Source organism: Oncorhynchus clarkii, chromosome 18 (assembly GCF_045791955.1).
Source record: "Oncorhynchus clarkii lewisi isolate Uvic-CL-2024 chromosome 18, UVic_Ocla_1.0, whole genome shotgun sequence".
Lineage (NCBI taxonomy): Eukaryota > Metazoa > Chordata > Actinopteri > Salmoniformes > Salmonidae > Oncorhynchus > Oncorhynchus clarkii.
In genome coordinates, this window is record NC_092164.1 from 47,848,909 (window position 1) to 47,872,805 (window position 23,897).

At 42.1% G+C, this 23,897-nt stretch overlaps 1 protein-coding gene across 5 annotated transcripts in view; it reads right to left on the minus strand.

Annotated features, from left to right (window-relative positions):
* LOC139373595 (thyroid hormone receptor beta) overlaps positions 1 to 23,897 on the minus strand; it is a 154,598-nt gene that overhangs the window by 36,922 nt on the left and 93,779 nt on the right. For 4 of the 5 annotated variants that reach the window (XM_071114281.1, XM_071114282.1, XM_071114277.1 and 1 more), the window contains exons 3-5: positions 21,052 to 21,106; positions 19,425 to 19,492; positions 19,082 to 19,135 (exon numbers count right to left, since the gene is read on the minus strand). In XM_071114281.1, the coding sequence (XP_070970382.1) occupies positions 19,082 to 19,135; positions 19,425 to 19,431 (61 nt within the window). In that variant the 5' untranslated portion in view covers positions 19,432 to 19,492; positions 21,052 to 21,106. Of the gene's footprint in view, positions 1 to 19,081; positions 19,136 to 19,424; positions 19,555 to 21,051; positions 21,107 to 23,897 lie in introns of all 5 variants that reach the window. The other variant, XM_071114279.1, reaches the window with a different exon arrangement.

Sequence of the window (23,897 nt, forward strand, 5' to 3'; positions counted from 1 at the left end):
GGGGGCGGTGTTGCAATCTACTGCAAAGATAGCCTGCAGAGTTCTGTCCTACTATCCAGGTCTGTACCCAAACAATTTTAACTTCTACTCTTAAAAATCCACCTCCCTAAAAACAAGTCTCTCACTGTTTCCTGCCTGCTATAGACCACCCTCTGCCCCCAGCTGTGCTCTGGAAACCATATGTAAACTGATTGCTCCCCATCTATCTTCAGAGCTCGTGCTGCTAGGCGACTAAACTGGAACATACTTAACACCCCAGCCATCCTACAATCTAAGCTTGATGCCCTCAATCTCACACAAATTATCAATGAACCTACCAGGTACCACCCCAAAGCCGTAAACACGGGCACCCTCATAGATATCATCCTTACCATCTTGCCCTCTAAATACACCTTTGCTGTTTCCAACCAAGATCTCAGCAATCACTGCCTCATGGCCTGCATCCGTAATGGGTCAGCGGTCAAACAACCTCCACTCATCACTGTCAAATGCTCCCTGAAACACTTCAGCGAGCAGGCCTTTCTAATCGACCTGGCCGGGGTATCCTGGAAGGATATTGATCTCATCCCGTCAGTAGAGGATGCCTGGTTAATTTTTAAAAAATGCCTTCCTCACCATCTTAAATAAGCATGCCCCATTCAAAAAATGTAGAACCAGGAACAGATATAGCCCTTGGTTCTCTCCAGACCAGACTGCATTTAACCAACACAAAAACATCCTATGGCGTTCTGCATTAGCATCGAACAACCCCCGTGATATGCAACTTTTCAGGGAAGCTAGAAACCAATATACACAGGCAGTTAGAAAAGCCAAGGATAGCTTTTTCAAGCAGAAATGTGCTTCCTGCAACACAAAATCAAAAAAGTTCTGGGACACTGTAAAGTCCATGGAGAATAAGAACACCTCCTCCCAGCTGCCCACTGCACTGAGGACAGGAAACACTGTCACCACCAATAAATCCACTATAATAAGCATTTTTCTACGGCTGGCCATGCTTTAAACCTGGCTACCCCTACCCCGGTCACCAGCACTGCACCCCTCACAGCAACTCGCTCAAGCCTTCCACATTTCTCCTTCTCCCAAATCCAGTCAGCTGATGTTCTGAAAGAGCTGCAAAATCTGGACCCCTACAAATCAGCCGGGCTAGACAATCTGGACCCTTTCTTTCTAAAATGATCTGCCGAAATGGTTGCAACCCCTATTACTAGCCTGTTCAACCTCAATTTCTTGTCGTCTGAGATTCCCAATGATTGGAAAGCAGCTGCGGTCATCCCCCTCTTCAAATGGGGGGACACTCTTGACCCAAACTGCTACAGACCTATATCTATCCTACCCTGCCTTTCTAAGGTCTTCGAAAGCCAAGTCAACAAACAGATTACCGAACATTTCGAATCCCACCATACCTTCTCCGCTATGCAATCTGGTTTCAGAGCTGGTCATTGGTGCACCTCAGCCACACTCAAGGTCCTAAACAATATCTTAACCGCCATCGATAAGAAACAATACTGTGCAGCCGTATTCATTGACCTGGCCAAGGCCTGTCAATCACCACATCCTCACCGGCAGACTCGATAGCCTTGGTTTCTCAAATGATTGCCTCACCAACTACTTATCTGATAGAGTTCAGTGTGTCAAATCGGAGGGCCTGTTGTTCGGGCCTCTGGCAGTCTCTATGGGGCTGCCACAGAGTTAAATTCTTGGACCGACTCCTTCTCTGTATACATCAATGATGTCGCTCTTGCTGCTGGTGAGTCTCTGATCCACCTCTACGCAGACGACACCATTCTGTATACTTCTGGCCCTTTTTTGGACACTGTGTTAGCAACCCTAGAGACAAGCTTTAATGCCATACAACTCTCCATCCGTGGCCTCCAATTGCTCTTAAATACAAGTAAAACTAAATGCATGCTCTTCAACCGATCGCTGCCTGCACCTGCCAGTCTGTCCAACATCACTACTCTGGACGGTTCTGACTTAGAATATGTGGACAACTACAAATACCTAGGTGTCTGGTTAGACATTAAACTCTCCTTCCAGACTCACACCAAACATCTCCAATCCAAAGTTAAATCTAGAATTTGCTTCCTATTTTGCAACAAAGCATCCTTCACTCATGCTGCCAAACATACCCTTGTAAAACTGACCATCCTACCGATCCTCGACTTCGGCGATGTCATTTACAAAATAGCCTCCAATAACCTACTCAATAAATTGGATGCAGTCTATCACAGTGCCATCCGTTTTGTCACCAAAGCCCTATATACTACACACCACTGTGACCTGTACGCTCTCGTTGGCTGGCCCTCACTTCATACTCGTTGCCAAACCCACTGGCTCCAGGTCATCTACAAGACCCTGCTAGGTAAAGTCCCCCCTTATCTCAGCTCGCTGGTCACCATAGCAGCACCCACCTGTAGCACGCGCTCCAGCAGATATATCTCTCTGGTCACCCCCAAAACCAATTCTTCCTTTGGCCACCTCTACTTCCAGTTCTCTGCTGCCAATGACTGGAACGAACTACAAAAATCTCTGAAACTGGAAACACTTATCTCCCTCACTAGCTTTAAGCACCAGCTGTCAGAGCAGCACACAGACTACTGCACCTGTACATAGCCCATCTATAAAATTAGCCCAAACAACTACCTCTCCCCCTACTGTATTTATTTATTTATTTTGCTCCTTTGCACCCCATTATTTCTATCTCTACTTTAGACATTCTTCCACTGCAAATCTTCCACTGCAAATTCCAGTATTTTACTTGCTATATGGTATTTACTTCGCCACCATGGCCTTTTTTTTGCCTTTACCTCCCTTATCTCACCTCATTTGCTCACATTGTATATATACTTATTTTTCTACTGTATTATTGACTGCATGTTTGTTTTACTCCATGTGTAACTCTGTGTTGTTGTATGTGTCGAACTGCTTTGCTTTATCTTGGCCAGGTCGCAATTGTAAATGAGAACTTGTTTTCAACTTGGTTAAATAAAGGTGAAAAATATAAAAAAATAAAATTATGAGTTATTGTTTGTAGATTGATGAGGAAAATATGTCATTTAATCGATCTTAGAATAAGGCTGTAACGTAACAAAATTTGGAAAAGGAGAAAGGTCTGAAAACATTCCGAGGGCACTGTAAATGTAGAGTAATCATGCCATAAATGCACACATAGTGGGGCAAAAAAGTATTTAGTCAGCCACCAATTGTGCAAGTTCTCCCACTTAAAAAGATGAGAGAGGCCTGTAATTTTCATCATAGGTACACTTCAACTGTGACAGACAAAATGAGAAAAAATAATCCAGAAAATCACATTGTAGGATTTTTTATGAATTTATTTGCAAATGATGGTGGAAAATAAGTATTTGGTCACCTACAAACAAGCACGATTTCTGGCTCTCACAGACCTGTAACTTCTTCTTTAAGAGGCTCCTCTGTCCTCCACTCGTTACCTGTATTAATGGCACCTGTTTGAACTTGTTATCAGTATAAAAGACACCTGTCCACAACCTCAAACAGTCACACTCCAAACTCCACTATGGCCAAGACCAAAGAGCTGTCAAAGGACACCAGAAACAAAATTGTAGACCTGCACCAGGCTGGGAAGACTGAATCTGCAATAGGTAAGCAGCTTGGTTTGAAGAAATCAATTGTGGGAGCAATTATTAGGAAATGGAAGACATACAAGACCACTGATAATCTCCCTCGATCTGGGGCTCCACGCAAGATTTCACCCCGTGGGGTCAAAATGATCACAAGAACGGTGAGCAAAAATCCCAGAACCCCACGGGGGGACCTAGTGAATGACCTGAGCTGGGACCAAAGTAACAAAGCCTACCATCAGTAACACACTACGCCGTCAGGGACTCAAATCCTGCAGTGCCAGACGTGTCCCTCTGCTTAAGCCAGTACATGTCCAGGCCCGTCTGAAGTTTGCTAGAGAGCATTTGGATGATCCAGAAGAAGATTGGGAGAATGTCATATGGTCAGATGAAACCAAAATATAACTTTTTGGTAAAAACTCAACTCGTCGTATTTGGAGGACAAAGAATGCTGAGTTGCATCCAAATAACACCATACCTACTGTGAAGCATGGGGGTGGAAACATCATGCTTTGGGGCTGTTTTTCTGCAAAGGGACCAGGACGACTGATTCGTGTAAAGGAAAGAATGAATGGGGCCATGTAATCGTGAGATTTTGAGTGAAAACCTCCTTCCATCAGCAAGGGCATTGAAGATGAAACGTGGCTGGGTCTTTCAGCATGGCAATGATCCCAAACACACTGCCCGGGCAACAAAGGAGTGGCTTTGCAAGAAGCATTTCAAGGTCCTGGAGTGGCCTAGCCAGTCTCCAGATCTCAACCCCATAGAAAATCTTTGTAGGGAGTTGAAAGTCTGTGTTGCCCAGCAACAGCCCCAAAACATCACTGCTCTAGAGGAGATCTGCATGGAGGAATGGGCCAAAATACCAGCAACAGTGTGTGAAAACCTTGTGAAGACTTACAGAAAACGTTTGACCTCTGTCATTGCCAACAAAGGGTATTTAACAAAGTATTGAGATAAACTTTTGTTATTGACCAAATACTTATTTTCCACGATAATTTGCAAATAAATTCATTAAAAATCCTACAATGTGATTTTCTGGATTTTTTTTCTCATTTTGTCTGTCATAGTTGAAGTGTACCTATGATGAAAATTACAGGCCTCTCTCATCTTTTAAGTGGGAGAACTTGCACAATTGGTGGCTGACTAAATACTTTTTTGCCCCACTGTATATATTTTTTTCCTTCTCTATTTTCAGTACTAGACTAATGGATCCAGAGTTAAATGTGCATATAAGGTGATTCTGAACAATCAATTAATTAATCAATGAAGATGCTGAACAGACGTGTGTTTACAAGACAAAGACGCACTATAATCACCTAACCACAGTGTATGTGTCCCAAATGGCACCCTATTCCCTTTTTAGTGCACTACTTTTGACCAGAGTACATATAATTTTTGGTTAAACAGTGAACTGTAAAGGGAATAGGGTGCCATTTGGGATGCATCCAGTGGATCCCTCTAAAAAGATGTATCGACGTGACCAGCTATCCTTTTGTGACCAGTGACACACCAACGGAGTTGGGCTCAGACGACTGTGGCTAAGACTGTAACACGATCAACACATAACAGCTGCTAAAAGTAAGGCCCTTTGAGGCAAATCTGCTCCTAAAGAGGCCCTTGATACCAGTTTAACTTTTTGATGAGGTGAAGTCCTCTGTGGCCCTTAATCTCATTTGTGTTTCTTAGAGGACTCGAGACAGAAAATGTCAAGTGTCTATCAGACACTATAAATCCTGTCAATACTCTGCAATCTGTTCTAGATAAGTGTATTATTCTTAGTTTGGGGTGTTTTGTTTCCCTCTTTTTCCATCTGTTTTTTTGTATATAGTGTTACTATTTTTTTATCTAAGGAGTCGATCGGTGTAGAGCTAGAACTTGTTTTTAACCTGACCTACAACCCAAACATTATCAGAATCACCTTTATTCACTAAGTACATTTACACTGAATTTTACATGGGGATATGGTGCTGCTAGCAGTAGACAACATATGGAGACAGAAACAGACAGAGGAATTTACACAAAGTTTACATACATTATATACAAAAAAGTGAATTATAGTTTTACACTGAATTGAAACAGACCATAAACACACTTCACACCGATCAACTTGTTTATTTTGGGATTGCATACTTTCTGGACCAAAATTGCCATGTATATAACATAATCATTAATGATATAACTCTTACAGAAATAGAAAAAGAGTCAGGTCTAAATTCTGTTGTGTTTGTTTGCCTGAGATGTCATCAAACATGAATTCAAATTAAACCAAAACTTTTAAACCCAATTATTGATTTGTGGTTGAAATCAGGGGGGACATTAGACCAAAGCTGTGTACATTACTCACTTTTCACAAATTCAACCAACAATTAACATTAATGCAACGTTATTATGTTGATAAAGATTCATTTTTTAATGTGGAAACTATGTTGACTCAATACATTTTCTCCCCATAATGTTTCAATAGTAATGACTCTAGACAGATCCTTCAGGATTGGCTGATCAAATAAAAGGTTCATTCATTAGTTCCTTTGGTCTACTGGGTTGCACCACCATGAAATTCACATCTTAAACTGGACCTAAGTAACTGTTACTGAGTATTAACGTTTCAAAGAGCAGAGTTTCTTTGTATCCACTCTTCTGATGACATGATTTACTCTACAAACCCTTCAAAGAGGTGCTTACTACTAAAACTCCAAATACTTCCAGCCACGGTCATTCAACAATCAAATACGGCACTGTAAAAAGGCATCATTTCAACCTTAGATGCCATGCACACACCATAGAGGAGTGACTATTTCTTCATAAGCAGCATAAAATTGCTTTTTCACTCAATTGAAATCTCTCCTGAATTTAAAATAATAAATAAAACAATATATATATATATCTCACTCGAAACATAAACGCTGATATCTACTCAAAACTCACCCAAAGCATGGGAGCATTTGAGGAGCACGACTGGTTGCTCCTCCAGACACAGGCATTGCCAGGCTTGAACCGTTAACTGGTCCACGGAGGTGAGGTGACTGTTTTTCCGAAATAAGCATTTTGGCTCATATGCTATTTCCGAGGTCTCACAGAAAGGTCAGTGGATCTATAGGTATGAGTATATACAGTATATCCTCTTGGTGGTAATGCCCCACGGCCCAAACTTGGTTGTCCAGTCCATCCAGGTTCTCAGCAACAACATTCCCGGGAGAGTCTTCAACCTCGTTCCTCAGCACCTGTCGATACTGGAAGCCGAAGCAGGCTTGTCCCTAATATATTCCCTCCCTGATCGATCACTTGAGGTCTCAGAGGGTTCAAAGCTGGTCAAGAACAATTTTCAGATGGCAGGCTTCAGTCTTGCAAGGATAGGGCCTGGTTTGACATGTTATCCTGAGCCAGATGTCCCCGTCCAACACCGTGTTACCTGAGGAGGACACCAGGCTAACACCAGGCCCCTGGACAACCTCCCCTCACAAGGATGGGGTGAACCCAGGCAAACTATTGGAGAGGCCCAATGATTCTCAATTAACACACCAGTGTTCACCCCAAAGTGAGTGAGTCAAAAGTATATTAGGTTTATCACTATACTAGCTCACAGGTGTCAAGAGGGTTAACATCCAATAACAATATTATTTTCCTGGGGGTTTCTCCTTGCTGTTTTGTACCACTAATGACACTTTTATATTTTCTGGTACTAAACTAAACATATATTTATACACTTCCATCAATAGTGCTAGCTAATGTGTTAATTTGAAGTTCCATCGTTTTTCAAAAGTTATCTATAAAGTAATTTGTGCCACAACAGTCCACAGTGCTGCCTGATCATACCTCCTACTACTACTTGATCTACTACTACATCTACTACTACTACTACATCTACTTCTACATCTACAACTACTACTACATCTACTTCTACATCTACTACTACTACATCTACTACTACTACTAAATCTACTACTACTACATCTACTTCTACTAAATCTACTACTACATCTACTACTGCTAATAAATCTACTACTACTAAATCTACTACATCTACAACTACTAAATCTACTACTACTAAATCATCTACTACTACATCTACTACTACTACTACTACTACTAAATCTACTACTACTAAATCTACTACATCTAATACTACTACTACTACTTCCTCCTCTACTACTACTACTACTACTAAATTTACTACTAAATCTACTACTACTACATCTACTACTACTACTACTACTACTACTACATCTACTACTACATCTACTACCAATACACCTACGACTACTAAATCTACTACTACTATATATACTACTACTACATCTACTACTACTACATCTACTACTACATCTACTTCTACATCTACTACTACATCTACTACTACTACATATACTACTACTACTACATCATCTACTACTATTAAATCTACTACTACTACATCTACTACTACATCTACTACTACTACTACTACATCTACTACTACTACTACTACTACTACATCTACTACTATTAAATCTACTACTACTACATCTACTACTACTACTACTACTACTACTACTACTACTACTACATCTACTACTACATCTACTACTACTACTACTATTACTACATCTACTACTATTAAATCTACTACTACATCAACTACTACTACTACTACATCTACTACTAATACACCTACCACTACTACACCTACTACCACTACTACACCTACTACTACTACTACATAATCTACTACTACTAAATCTACTTCTACATCTACTACTAATACTACACCTACCACTACTACATCTACTACTACTACTACATCTACTACTACTACATCTACTACTACTACATCTACTACTAATACACCTACCACTACTACACCTACTACTACTACATCTACTACTACTACTACATCTACTTCTACATCTACTACTACTAAGTCTACTACTACATCTACTACTACTACTACTACATCTACTACTACTACTAAATATACTACTATCAAATCTACTACTACTACTGCTACATCTACTACATCTACTACTACTACTACATCTACTACTACATTTACTACTACTAAATCTACATCTACTACTACATCTAATACTACTACTACTACTACATCTACTACTATTAAATATACTACTACCTCATCTACATCTACTACTACTACTAAATCTACTACATCTACTACTACTACTACATCTACTACTACTACTACATCTACTACTACTACATCTACTACTAATACACCTACCACTACTACACCTACTACTACTACATCTACTACTACAACTACATCTACTTCTACATCTACTACTACTAAGTCTACTACTACATCTACTACTACTACTACTACATCTACTACATCTACTACTACTACATCTACTACTACTACTAAATATAATACTATTAAATATACTACTACTACATCTACTACATCTACTACTACATCTACTACTACTACTATATTTACTACTACTAAATCTACATCTACTACTACATCTAATACTACTACTACTACTACATCTACTACTATTAAATCTACTACTACCTCATCTACATCTACTACTACTACTACTAAATCTACTACACCTACTACTACTAAATCTACTACTACTACATCTACTACTACTACTACATCTACTAATACTACTACATCTACACCTACCACTACTACATCTACTACTACTACTACTACTACTACTACTACTACTACATCTACTCGTACTACTACTACTACTACTACTACTACTACATCTACTCGTACTAAATCTACTACATCTACTACTACTAGATCTACTACTACTACACCTACATCTACTACTACTAAATCTACATCTACATCTACTACTACTAGATCTACTACTACTAGATCTACTACTACTACATCTACTACTACTACATCTACTACTACTAGATCAACTACTACTAGATCTACTACTACTACATCTACTACTACTGCATCTACTACTACTAGATCTACTACTACTACATCTACTACTACTGCATCGACTACTACATCTACTACTACTACTAGATCAACTACTACTAGATCTACTACTACTACATCTACATCTACTACTACTACATATACTACTACTACATCTACTACTACTACATCTACTACTACTGCATCTCCTACTACTACATCTACATCTACTACTACTACATATACTACTACTACATCTACTACTACTACATCTACTACTACTAGATCAACTACTACTACATATATTACTACTACATCTACTACTACTACTACATCTACTACTACTGCATCTCCTACTTCTACATCTACTACTACTAGATCTACTACTACTACTACTACTACTAGATAAGTTTTCAGTTGTAAATGTCCGCACATTATCAACGTGCTCACAGGAGAAGCCTTCTCAGAACAGGACTTATGTTGTTTGGGTGAATCTTAGGCCATGGGGTCATGAGTGTCATAGTTAATGACAAGCAGATGCTCGTAGTCAATACTGCTAACTAGTCAGGCCCAAATCACCCAACGTGTCGGAAACCGATTGAGTAGCTCAATAAAGTCACTAAGAAAGGTTAAATATGCTATTATCTGGTTCATTGTCTTGTATAGATGTTTGGACTAAAATGCCAAAGTTAGAGGTTGGTGACAGTGGCCAGGTAACCAAAACCAAAGCATGGATTGAAGTCTTTTCTCATCCACAGACTGGGTGACCTGTCCCTTACACTGTCCGTGAATGTGTGTTAATACTTGCTAATGATAATCTGACATCTGTACACCAAATGGACAACAAAACAACAGCAGAATGAGCTGACGCAGTTGAATGAGACAACATGAGTCATCACGACCAGCTGGGAAAACTTTAATTTTGGAGATAAATGAATCCGAATCCAGTCTCTTCCTCACCCCCCCCCCCCCCCCCCAATCCCCCTTCTCCTGTTCGTTACTGTTAATCACCTATCAAGATGTACTGTATGAAGCAATGACTCAATGACGCAATTAGTGCCTTTAATGACACCCAATGCACTCATTTGACCAGATCTCCATTGGGCTCTGGTCCTTCACTGTCATTTGGGACGCAGTAAATGACTAAGTGAAGCCTTGACAGAATTATCTGGGGAAAGATCTGGCATATAAGGACAAAGACGTTAGGGAAAAAGTCTAAATGATAAGCCCTTGAACAACCATGAAGGGTTGATACTATAACTATACATATATTATAAGTAACATATCATTCTGTGACCACACGTGTCAGAGGAGAACAGTAAGGTCACTGTTAACGAGAGGACAAAAGCGGAAGAATATGCCAACGCTTTGGTGTCATGCGTAACAAACCTTCCTCCAAATGAACCGTTCCTCAGAGGGCTACAAACTAACCCTCCGGTGACCGGACTCATCAAATCATATGCATCACAGTCACTCTGATGCCTGAATGGACACACACACACACACACACACACACAAATGTCCCTTAAACACCTCACCAGATCAATATAAAAATATTCACGTTGTTGACTACTTTGAGCACCTAAACTACCAGAAGTCAATCAGTTATTTTCAAAGGAAGAAGGAGACATTAAGAGACATTGTGCAATCTGTTGGAGGGAATTGTAAAAAAAATAATCAGTGACGTTGCCTTTGTGATAACCAATCAGTGGAAGCTCTAGCTCTAGACATTGTGCAATCTGTTGGAGAGTTAAGAATTGTAAAAACAATCTTTATGGAAATGATCAGTGACATTGCCTTTGTGATAACCAATCAGTGGAAGCTCTAGCTAGCCAACTTTGACACAGTGCTGGATAGGCTTCCACCTAAAGTGCTGTTTTGCATGCTGTTGGGAAGATCATCTGACCAAAACCTCAGGAACTCCAACACCTATACACACTTCATACAGATGATGAAAATGAAACGGCTACAGGCTGGTGTGGAGTAGCTGTCTGCTCAGAACCAGCCTGGCACAGTGAGAAGGGCATGACACACAAACATACACGCACAAACTACTGTCCTGTCCTTAGATGCACTGGTGGCCTGAATGAGGCTGATACTACTGCCGGGCATGACATTTGAATATAAACAAGCAGGCCTAGTGTGTGTGAATGTGTGTGTGAGTGTGAGTGTGAGTGTGAGTGTGTGTGTGTGTGTGTGTGTGTGTGTGTGTGTGTGTGTGTGTGTGTGTGTGTGTGTGTGTGTGTGTGTGCGTGTGTGTGCGTGTGTGAGCGTGTGTGAGAGAGAGAGAGAGAGAGAGAGACAGAGGAGAGAAAGAGGGCGACAGAGAGGAAGGAGAAAGAGATGGAGAGAGAGAGAAGGAGGAACAGACAGACAGACAGACATTTAGAAGGCTTCAGTTAGAGCTACAGAACAGAGAGACAGACAGACAAAGCCACAGTTGGCATGTTGTGTCCCGCATCCATCTGGATGTGAGACAGAGAACTGAATTATTCAAAACAGAACCTAAAAATGGAGCACTAAAGGAGGGGAGTGTGTGTATGTGTGTCTATGAACGGTTCCACCAGCCAATACATTACATACACTATATGTTGACTCCTGTAGTTGAACAGCTCCCTTTGCTGCTACAACAGCCTCCACTCTTCTGGGAAGGCTTTCCACTAGATGTTGGAACATTAAAAACGGGGACACTTCCTTTCAGCCACAAGAGCATTAGTGATATCTGGCACTGATGTTGGGCGTTTAGGCCTGGCTCGCAGCCGGCGTTCCAATTCATCCCAAAGTTGTTCAATAGGGTTAAGGTCATGGTTCTGTGCAGGCCAGTCAAATTCTTCCACACCCATCTCGACAAACCATTTCTGTATGGACCTCACTTTGTGCACGGGGGCATTGTCATGCTGAAACATAAAAAGGCTATCCCCAAACTGCCACAAAGTTAGAAGCACAGAATCATCTAGAATGTCATTGTATGCCGTAGCATTAAGATTTCCCTTCACTGGAACTAAGGGGCGTAGTCCGAACCATGAAAAACAGCCCCATGCCTTTATTCCTCCTCCACCAAACTTTACAGTTGTCACTTTACATTCGGGCAGGTAGCGTTCTCCTGGCATCCGCAGAAATGTGACGAACTGACTTGTTGGAAAGGCGACATCCTATGACGGTGCCAAGCTGAAAGTCACTGAGCTCTTCAGTACGGGCCATTCTTTGTTTGCATCGCTGTGTGCTCGATTGCATGGCTGTGTGCTCGATTTTATACACCTGTCAGCAACGGGTGTGGCTGAAATAGCCGAATCCACTCATTTGTAGGTCTAATTATAACCTAACACAGTGGTGCTATGAATCTACTGGTTTACAGGCCACATCAGGCCTGCAAGTCACATTATGCTGGCTTGCAAAGTGATGTGTAATTCCTATTAGAATCCAGCCAGAGTTAGGATATCCAACAAGTGGAATTGTTAATCACCTGCAACATGCATTCAGAATGAATGCTAGGGTAGGGAAGATGAGAAACTGAGACTACCTCAATCATCTAAACTTGTAGTCAATGCAATTACTAACAGAACAGATTAATTTAAAAACTGTATGTCATGTATCTTAATATGAATCAACCAAGCAATGTACATGCAAAAACACAGATATTACAGTAAAACAAACAATTCTAAAAAGCTTCCTGCAATAAAGCATGATGGGAAATATTATATATGGTTCTATATAGAACCCCTTTTGCCTTAGAATGGCGCTGGAGAGGACGGCTGACGTTTTACGTGCTCCTAACCAACAGTGCTATTTTGTTATTTTTTTTTGTGTTGTTTGTAACTTGTTTTTTAACGTATTTTGTACATAATGTTGCTGCTACCGTCTCTTATGACAGAAAATAAGTTTTGGACATCAGAACAGCGATTACTCCCCATGAACTGGTAGAAGCTTTTTCCTTTAACGAGTCGGATGTGAAGTATATTCCTGGCAACAGGCCCAAATCCTCGTCATTTGCCTTCTGAGAATTCATAGGTGAGCGAGCAAAACCCCACTGCCATCCGTTCTATTGGCAATCATTGGAAAACAAAATCGATTACATTAAATCGGGACATTTAAAACTGTAATATCTTCTGTTTCACTGAGTCGGGGCTGAACGACGACATGAACATCATACAGCTGGTGGGTTATACACTGTATCGACAGGATAGAACAGCAGCCTCTGGTAAGACAAGGAGTGAGGGTCTATGTATATTTGCAAACAACAGCTGGTGCACGATATCTAATTTGCATACTGTCCCAACAGATCCACAGATGGTGCAATCTCTACTGCGCTCCACACTGCCCTTTCCCACCTGAACAAAAGGAACACCTATGTGAGAATGCTATTCATTGACTACAGCTCAGCATTCAACACCATAATGCCCTCAAAGCTCATCACTAAGGTAAGGACCCTGGGACTAAACACCTCCCTCTGCAACTGGATTCTGGACTTTGTGACGGGCCACCCCCGGGTGGTAAGGGTTGGTAGCAACACATCCGCCATGTTGATCCTCAACACGGGGGCCCCTCAGGGGTGCGTGCTCAGTCCCTCCTGTACTCCCTGTTCACCCACGACTGCATGGCCAGGCACAACTCCAACACCATCAAGTTTGCAGACGACACAATAGCGGTAGGCCTGATTACCGACAACGAAGAGACAGACTATAAGGAGGAGGTCAGAGTCCTGGCCGTGTGGTGCCAGGACAACAACCTCTCCCTCAACGTGATCAAGACAAAGGAGATGATTGTGGACTACAGGAAACGGAGAACCGAGCACTCCCCCATTCTCATCGACGGGGCTGTAGTGGAGCAGGTTAAGAGCATCAAGTTCTTTGGTGTCCACATCACCAACAAACGAACATGGTCCAAGCACACCAAGACAGTTGTGAAGAGAGGACGACAAAACATATTCCCCCTCAGCAGACTGAAAAGATTGGCCTGGGTCATCAAATCCTCAAAAGGTTCTACAGCTGCACCATCGAGAGCATCTTGACTGGTTGCATCACTGCCTGGTATGGCAACTGCTCGGCCTCCGACCGCAAGACACTACAGAGGGTAGTGTGTACGGCACAGTACATCACTGGGGCCAAGCTTCCTGCCATCCAGGACCTCTATACCAGGCGGTGTCAGAGGAAGGCTCAAAAAATTGTCAAAGACACCAGCCACCCTAGTCACAGACTGTTCTCTCTGCTACCGCATAGCAAGCGGTACCGGAGCGCCAAGTCTAGGTCAAAGAGGCTTCTATGTAGCTTCTACCCCAGCCATAAGACTCTTGAACATCTAATCAAATGGCTACCCAGACTATTTGCATTGTCCCCCCCTATTTTACACTGCTGCTACTCTCTGTTATTATCTATGCATAGTCACTTTAATAACTCTATCTACATGTACATACATATTACCTCAATTACCTCGACTAACTGGTGCCCCCGCACATTGACTCTGTACTGGTACAGGTAGTTCTTTTTACATGTATTTATTTATTTTTGAAGTGTTTAAATGTATTGTTGGTTAGAGCTTGTGAGTAAGCATTTCACTGTAAGGTTGTATTCGGCGCACGTGACAAATACCCTTTCTTCCATAAACAGTTCTTAGGATGTTAAAGGTTCTAGGTATCTAGTTAGAACCCTTTGCCTCACAAAGAACCTGTCTTCCAAAAAGGGTCGTTCTGATCAAAACAGTTCTTGGTAGAACCCTATCCCTCCGCAAATAACCCATTTGGAACCCTTTTTTCTAAGAGTGTAAAATACATTGTGTAGAAGACAGAACCACAGAATTAGACTACTTTACTTCAGAAGTACCTTGCAAAAGTATTCATCCCCCTTGGCATTTTTCCTATTTTGTTGCATTACAACCTATAATTTAAATAAGATTTTTATTTGGATTTCATGTAATTGAAATACACAAAATAGTCCAAATTGGTGAAGTGAAATGAAAAAAATTACTTGTTTAAAAAAATTATACAAAATAAAAAACGTAAAAGTGGTGTGCATATGTATTCACCCCCTTTGGTATGAAGACCCTAAATAACATCTGGTGCAACCAATTACCTTCAGAAATTGCTGCAAAAGGTGGGTTAGAGCGTTGGGCTAGTATCCAAAAGGTTGCACGTTCGAATCCCCGAGCTGACAAGGTACAAATCTGTCATTCTGCCCCTGAACAAGGCAGTTAACCCACTGTTCCTAGGCTGTCATTGAAAATAAGAATTTGTTCTTAACTGACTTGCCTAGTTAAATCAATTTTTTTTTTTAATTAACATTTAAACAAATAATTACTTTGGGGGGGGGTGAATATCTATGTACGCCCAAGTTTTCTGTTTTGTTTTTTTTGTTTGTTTGTTTCACAAATGTTGCATGTTGTGTAAATCGAATGATACAAACCCCTCAAAATCTATTTTAATTCCAGGTTGTAAGGCAACAAAATAGGAAAAATGCCAAGGGGGATGAATACTTTCGCAAGCCACTGTTTGTTACCAGTAGCAAAATTTGTGACACGTGAATGTCTTTGACCTCATCAAGCACACTGATCCTCTGCCAGGTAACACTAACACACATGTAACCTGTATGGCACATGTAAGGCTCTGACTAAGGCCTTGAGGCTACAACATTGGCACAAAAAAACGCATATGTGATCCTCTGCAAGCGCAGGGTGCGGAGGAGCTTCTCCTCTTTAAACAGCGACAGAGAGGACCCAACCAAACCCTGTCGGTTTCCATATTCAGCCTGGACATCTAGATGTGAATAAAACACAGACACAAAGAGTAGCCAGCTGGTATGACATGACGCTATCTCCCTCAGACATGACTATTTACTTCAGATCTCTGTCAGTAAGGCCAGTAGACACACACAGCTTTCCGAGAATGAAAGGGAAGATCAGGGTGTATCTGACACGGGGAAATGATTTAAGAATTGGATCTCTAATTCATATGTAATTTGCTACAAAGAGGTTTAGAATATCCCTGAAGTTCTGCCTGTTCCTTCTACCTTAATTGTATGAAATATACATGTGTTGGCCCATTAGATAATATGAAATTCAATAGGGTCAGATACCTGTCAATGGTACATGTAATTCTCCAACGACAAACGATATTCTGAGTGCAGTGTTTCTTCACTCTGTTGCTCGACTACCCCCAATGTAAGACGTTGGCCCCCTTAAGGCGTTTGCATGCTTCCCATCCGAAGCAGTTTGGAAGAGTTTGTGCATATATTATGATGACATTTTGTGGAGGTTTTTATTTATTTTGGACTTCAGTAAGGGTTTTGTTGGCAGTTCGGGCACACAACTTTTTTTCCAGAGGCCAGCCAAAGTCTACGCCCCTTCGTCCGTAACTGGTCAACTGTAGGGATTTTTCAATAAAGTCTTTGTTGTCATTCAATGAGAGATGACTCATTTTCATGCAAACTGCACCAAACATCTTAGTTAGATATAAAATTGCACAACTAAGATCTCCTTAGCAAAAACGTGAACATTTATGACAGATTTCTCAAGCCATTTCAGATGAATTATAAGAAACATAATCTCAATGGACAAATGGACAAATGGTACTAGAGCTGCTTTTTCTTGTTTTTCCAGCGAAGGTATTTTAAGGGAGTATGTGAGCACACTCGTTTGGTTCGCCTAGCCAACTTCGGCTCGCCGCCAGCCGAACTGAATGAAGCAGGCTGACAACTTTAGTCCCATCACAAACAAATGCATAATGTGGAGGATACCAGATGCCTTAGACAAGAAACACTACTTTAGTGTAACCCCACAAACCAGACAGACAGATTAAAAACTGTACCATGTAGATACTGTAGATAGACATATATAATAGTTGAGTGGGAGGAATAGAACTGTACCATGTAGATACTGTAGATAGACATATATAATAGTTGAGTGGGAGGAATAGAACTGTACCATGTAGATACTGTAGATAGACATATATGATAGTTGAGTGGGAGGAATAGAACTGTACCATGTAGATACTGTAGATAGACATATATAATAGTTGAGAGGGAGGAATATAACTGTACCATGTAGATACTGTAGATAGACATATATAATAGTTGAGGGGGAAGAATATAACTGTACCATGTAGATACTGTAGATAGACAGATATAATAGTATAGAACTGTACCATGTAGATACTGTAGATAGACAGATATAATAGTATAGAACTGTACCATGTAGATACTGTAGATAGACAGATATAATAGTTGAGAGGGAGGAATAGAACTGTACCATGTAGATACTGTAGATAGACAGATATAATAGTTGAGAGGGAGGAATAGAACTGTACCATGTAGATACTGTAGATAGACAGATATAATAGTTGAGAGAGAGGAATAGAACTGTACCATGTAGATACTGTAGATAGACATATATAATAGTTGAGAGGGAGGAATAGAACTGTACCATTTAGATACTGTAGATAGACATATATAATAGTATAGAACTGTACCATGTAGATACTGTAGATAGACAGATATAATAGTTGAGTGGGAGGAATAGAACTGTACCATGTAGATACTGTAGATAGACATATATAATAGTATAGAACTGTACCATGTAGATACTGTAGATAGACATATATAATAGTAGAGAACTGTACCATGTAGATACTGTAGATAGACAGATATAATAGTTGAGAGGGAGGAATAGAACTGTACCATGTAGATACTGTAGATAGACATATATAATAGTTGAGAGGGACGAATATAACTGTACCATGTAGATACTGTAGATAGACATATATAATAGTATAGAACTGTACCGTGTAGATACTGTAGATAGACAGATATAATAGTTGAGAGGGAGGAATAGAACTGTACCATGTAGATACTGTAGATAGACAGATATAATAGTTGAGAGAGAGGAATAGAACTGTACCATGTAGATACTGTAGATAGACATATATAATAGTTGAGAGGGAGGAATAGAACGGTACCATTTAGATACTGTAGATAGACATATATAATAGTATAGAACTGTACCATGTAGATACTGTAGATAGACAGATATAATCGTTGAGTGGGAGGAATAGAACTGTACCATGTAGATACTGTAGATAGACAGATATAATAGTTGAGTGGGAGGAATAGAACTGTACCATGTAGATACTGTAGATAGACATATATAATAGTATAGAACTGTACCATGTAGATACTGTAGATAGACATATATAATAGTTGAGAGGGAGGAATAGAACTGTACCATGTAGATACTGTAGATAGACATATATAATAGTATAGAACTGTACCATGTAGATACTGTAGATAGACAGATATAATAGTTGAGTGGGAGGAATAGAACTGTACCATGTAGATACTGTAGATAGACATATATAATAGTCGAGAGGGAGGAATAGAACTGTACCATGTAGATACTGTAGATAGACAGATATAATAGTTGAGTGGGAGGAATAGAACTGTACCATGTAGATACTGTAGATAGACATATATAATAGTATAGAACTGTACCATGTAGATACTGTAGATAGACAGATATAATAGTTGAGTGGGAGGAATAGAACTGTACCATGTAGATACTGTAGATAGACATATATAATAGTTGAGAGAGAGGAATAGAACTGTACCATTTTGCATGGCCTCATGTTTCCAGCGGGGGGTGGTGCATTTGTCTCCTTGCTCTAGAAACAAGAAGCATAAAGTATTTAGAAACAGATACAGATGCAGTCTCTTTTTGTGAGGTCACAACACAACACAGATGGCCACACTCGTCTGGATCAAAAGCCCTGATGAGGATACAAAAATAAATCTTCTTCAATTGAATGAGGTAAATAAAAAAATCCCCCAGGGATTTTGACCCAGGCAAGTGCAGCATTCTGTTCTGTGCTGTGACATGCACCACCCAAAAAGACTGTTCCTGTAGAGATGAAATAGGCATTTGAATACTTCAATGTATTTTAAAGGTGTTACCTGACATGCTGCTGGGCTTCAGGGCCTAGACACCATTCTCATACCCTCCCCTGCCTTCTGATACTGGGCTGGAGGGAGATAGAGCTGGAGGTTACTTGGCTGGAGGGCGATAGAGCTGGAGGTTACTGGGCTGGAGGGCGATAGAGCTGGAGGTTATTGGGCTCGAGGGGGATAGAGCTGGAGATTACTGGGCTGGAGGGAGATAGAGCTGGAGGTTACTGGGCTGGAGGGGGATAGAGCTGGAGGATATTGGGCTGGAGGGCGATAGAGCTGGAGGTTGCTGGGCTGGAGGGGGATAGAGCTGGATGATACTGGGCTGGAGGGGGATAGAGCTGGAGGATACTGGGCTGGAGGGGGATAGAGCTGGAGGATAATGGGCTGGAGGGTGATAGAGCTGGAGGATACTGGGCTGGAGGGCAATAGAGCTGGAGGTTACTGGGCTGGAGGGGGTTAGAGCTGGAGGATAATGGGCTGGAGGGCGATAGAGCTGGAGGATACTGGGCTGGAGGGCAATAGAGCTGGAGGTTACTGGGCTGGAGGGGGATAGAGCTGGAGGTTACTGGACTGGAGTTTACTGGGCTTGAGGGGATAGAGCTGCAGGTTACTGGGCTGGAGGGCAATAGAGCTTGAGGTTACTGGGCTGGAGGGGGATAGAGCTGGAGGTTACTGGGCTAGAGGGCAATAGAGCTGGAGGTTACTGGGCTGGAGGGGGATAGAGCTGGAGGTTACTTGGCTAGAGGGCAATAGAGCTGGAGGTTACTGGGCTGGAGGGGGATAGAGCTGGAGGTTACTGGGCTGGAGAGGGATAGAGCTGGAGGTTACTGGGCTAGAGGGATATATACTGGGCTGGAGGTTACTGGGCTGGATGGGGAAAGAGCTGGAGGTTACTGGGCTGGAGGGTGATAGAGCTGGAGCTTACTGGCCTGGAGGGAGATAGAGCTGGAGCTTACTGGCCTGGAGGGAGATAGAGCTGGAGCTTACTGGCCTGGAGGGAGATAGAGCTGGAGCTTACTGGCCTGGAGGGAGATAGAGCTGGAGCTTACTGGCCTGGAGGGTGATAGAGCTGGAGCTTACTGGCCTGGAGGGAGATAGAGCTGGAGCTTACTGGCCTGGAGGGAGATAGAGCTGGAGCTTACTGGCCTGGAGGGAGATAGAGCTGGAGGTTACTGGGCTGGAGGGTGATAGAGCTGGAGCTTACTGGCCTGGAGGGTGATAGAGCTGGAGCTTACTGGCCTGGAGGGAGATAGAGCTGGAGCTTACTGGCCTGGAGGGAGATAGATCTGGAGCTTACTGGCCTGGAGGGAGATAGAGCTTGATAGAGCTTTTTTATTTACAATGACGGCCTAGGAACAGTGTAGGAACAGTGGATTAACTGCCTTGCTCAGGAGTAGAACGACAGATTTTTACCTTGTCAGCTCGGGGATTCGATATAGAAACTTTTCAGTTACTGGCCCACTGCTCTAACCACTAGGCTACCTGCTACATGGAAAACTCATAGATAACTCATACCTCTCTAGCTCTCTGTATTCCCATTCAGTTTCTATGAGCTCAATATGACACTGTTGACAATACAGAAGGTACTAAGAACCATATATAGCTGTGTGACTCTTTTGGCAGCTATTCTCACCTGTGTGCAGTGTCAGAATCCCCCACGGTGATGCGTCAGCTTACACCATTGGAGCCTGGAAGACACATACAAAGGATTTTGTTAGATTGTTAGATTTGCTGAATCTATGTCTCCTATCCACCCCGCTGATCCTCAACACTGGGGCCCCACAAGGGTGCGTTCTGAGCCCTCTCCTGTACTCCCTGTTCACCCACGACTGCGTGGCCACGCACGCCTCCAACTCAATCATCAAGTTTGCGGACGACACAACAGTGGTAGGCTTGATTACCAACAACGACGAGACGGCCTACAGGGAGGAGGTGAGGGCCCTCGGAGTGTGGTGTCAGGAAAATAACATCACACTCAACGTCAACAAAACTAAGGAGATGATTGTGGACTTCAGGAAACAGCAGAGGGAACACCCCCCTATCCACATCGATGGAACAGTAGTGGAGAGGGTAGTAAGTTTTAAGTTCCTCGGCGTACACATCACAGACAAACTGAATTGGTCCACCCACACAGACAGCATTGTGAAGAAGGCGCAGCAGCGCCTCTTCAACCTCAGGAGGCTGAAGAAATTCGGCTTGTCACCAAAAGCACTCACAAACTTCTACAGATGCACAATCGAGAGCATCCTGTTGGGCTGTATCACCGCCTGGTACGGCAACTGCTCCGCCCACAACCGTAAGGCTCTCCAGAGGTTGTGAGGTCTGCACAACGCATCACCGGGGGCAAACTACCTGCCCTCCAGGACACCTACACCACCCGATGTCACAGGAAGGCCATAAAGATCATCAAGGACAACAACCACCCGAGCCACTGCCTGTTCACCCCGCTATCATCCAGAAGGTGAGGTCAGTACAGGTGCATCAAAGCTGGGACCGAGAGACTGAAAAACAGCTTCTATCTCAAGGCCATCAGACTGTTAAACAGCCACCACTAACATTGAGTGGCTGCTGCCAACACACTGACACTGACTCAACTCCAGCCACTTTAATAATGGGAATTGATGGGAAATTATGTAAAATATATCACTAGCCACTTTAAACAATGCTACCTAATATAATGTTTACATACCCTACATTATTCATCTCATATGTATATGTATATACTGTACTCTATATCATCTACTGCATCTTTATGTAATACATGTATCACTAGCCACTTTAACTATGCCACTTTGTTTACATACTCATCTCATATGTATATACTGCACTCAATACCATCTACTGTATCTTGCCTATGCCGCTCTGTACCATCACTCATTCATATATCTTTATGTACATATTCTTTATCCCCTTACACTTGTGTCTATATGGTAGTAGTTTTGGAATTGTTAGCTAGATTACTTGTTGATTATTACTGCATTGTCAGAACTAGAAGCACAAGCATTTCGCTACACTCGCATTAACATCTGCTAACCTTGTGTATGTGACAAATAAAATTTGATTTGATTTGATCTGATTTGATTTATGCCAAATGTCCCTTAGACATGACTCGGCTGCCCACAGCAACACCTAGTGGACATGGATGGAAGTGCAACCCTCTGGAACCACACACACACACACACACACACACACACACACACACACACACACACACACACACACACACACACACACACACACACACACACACACACACAGGGATTTAATGCCTTATCAGGGAGATCAACATGCAACAGAGAAAGAAAGAGAGACTGTGACATACTGTATGTGAAGATGTAGCCTATGGTCCTAGAGCACATAACGATAAGGTCATGGCCAGTTCTATAGTATGTAGACTAGTATGGAAGTACACTAGGTGTGTGTGTGTGTGTGTGTGTGTTGGGGGAGTGTTAGAGCAGCACAGTCAAGAAGTGGAGTGTCCACATTCCAGGAAGAATTGTCATTTTATAATATGAAGCCACATCTCGGAATCAGAGAGCTGCAATGACAACACAGAAACACAGACACAAACACACATTCTTACACACCACAGAAGGTGGTTCAGGTTAACCATATAACATACGGGTGCTCTATTGATTCACTATATTTCAATCATCTGTCTAGCCTAGCCTCTCTGTCTCTGTCTCTGTCTCTCTCTCGCCTTAGTACTGGGATTGAACACGCAACCCTCAGAGCAGGAGCTCACAGCTTACGTCTCTCCACCATCCTTGTCCACAACGCCCTAGCAAACCGCAAGCTTACTGGCGAAGGATCTCCCAACGTCCTAAGTCCTGTCGAATTTGTGTGTCAATATGTGTGTGTCAGTGCATTCGGAAAGTATTCAGACCCCTTTCCTTCTGCCACATTTTGTTACGTTACAGCCTTATTCTAAAATGGATTACAAGATTTTCCCCCCCTCATCAATCTGCACACAATACCCCATAATGACAGAAATACCTTATTTACATAAGTTTTCAGACCTGATTTGATATGTTTGGAAAGGCACACACCTGTCTATATAAGGTCCCACAGTTGACAGAGTATGTCAGAGCAAAAACCAAGCAATGAGGTTGAAGGAATTGTCCGCAGAGCTCCGAGACAGGATTGTGTCAAGGCACACATCTGGGGAAGAGTACCAAAACATTTCTGCAGCATTGAAGGTCCCCAAGAACACAGTGGCCTCCATCATTATTAAATGGAAGACGTTTGGAACCACCAAGCTGTCAGTCTGGCCAAACTGAGCAATCGGGGAGAAGGACCGTTGTCAGGGAGGTTACCAAAAACCCGATGATCACTCTCATAGAGCTCCAGAGTTCCTCTGTGGAGATGGGAGAACCTTCCAGAAGGACAACCATCTCTGCAGCACTCCATCGATCAGGCCTTTATGGTAGAGTGGCCAGACGGAAGCCACTTCTCAGTAAAAGGCACATGACAGCTTGC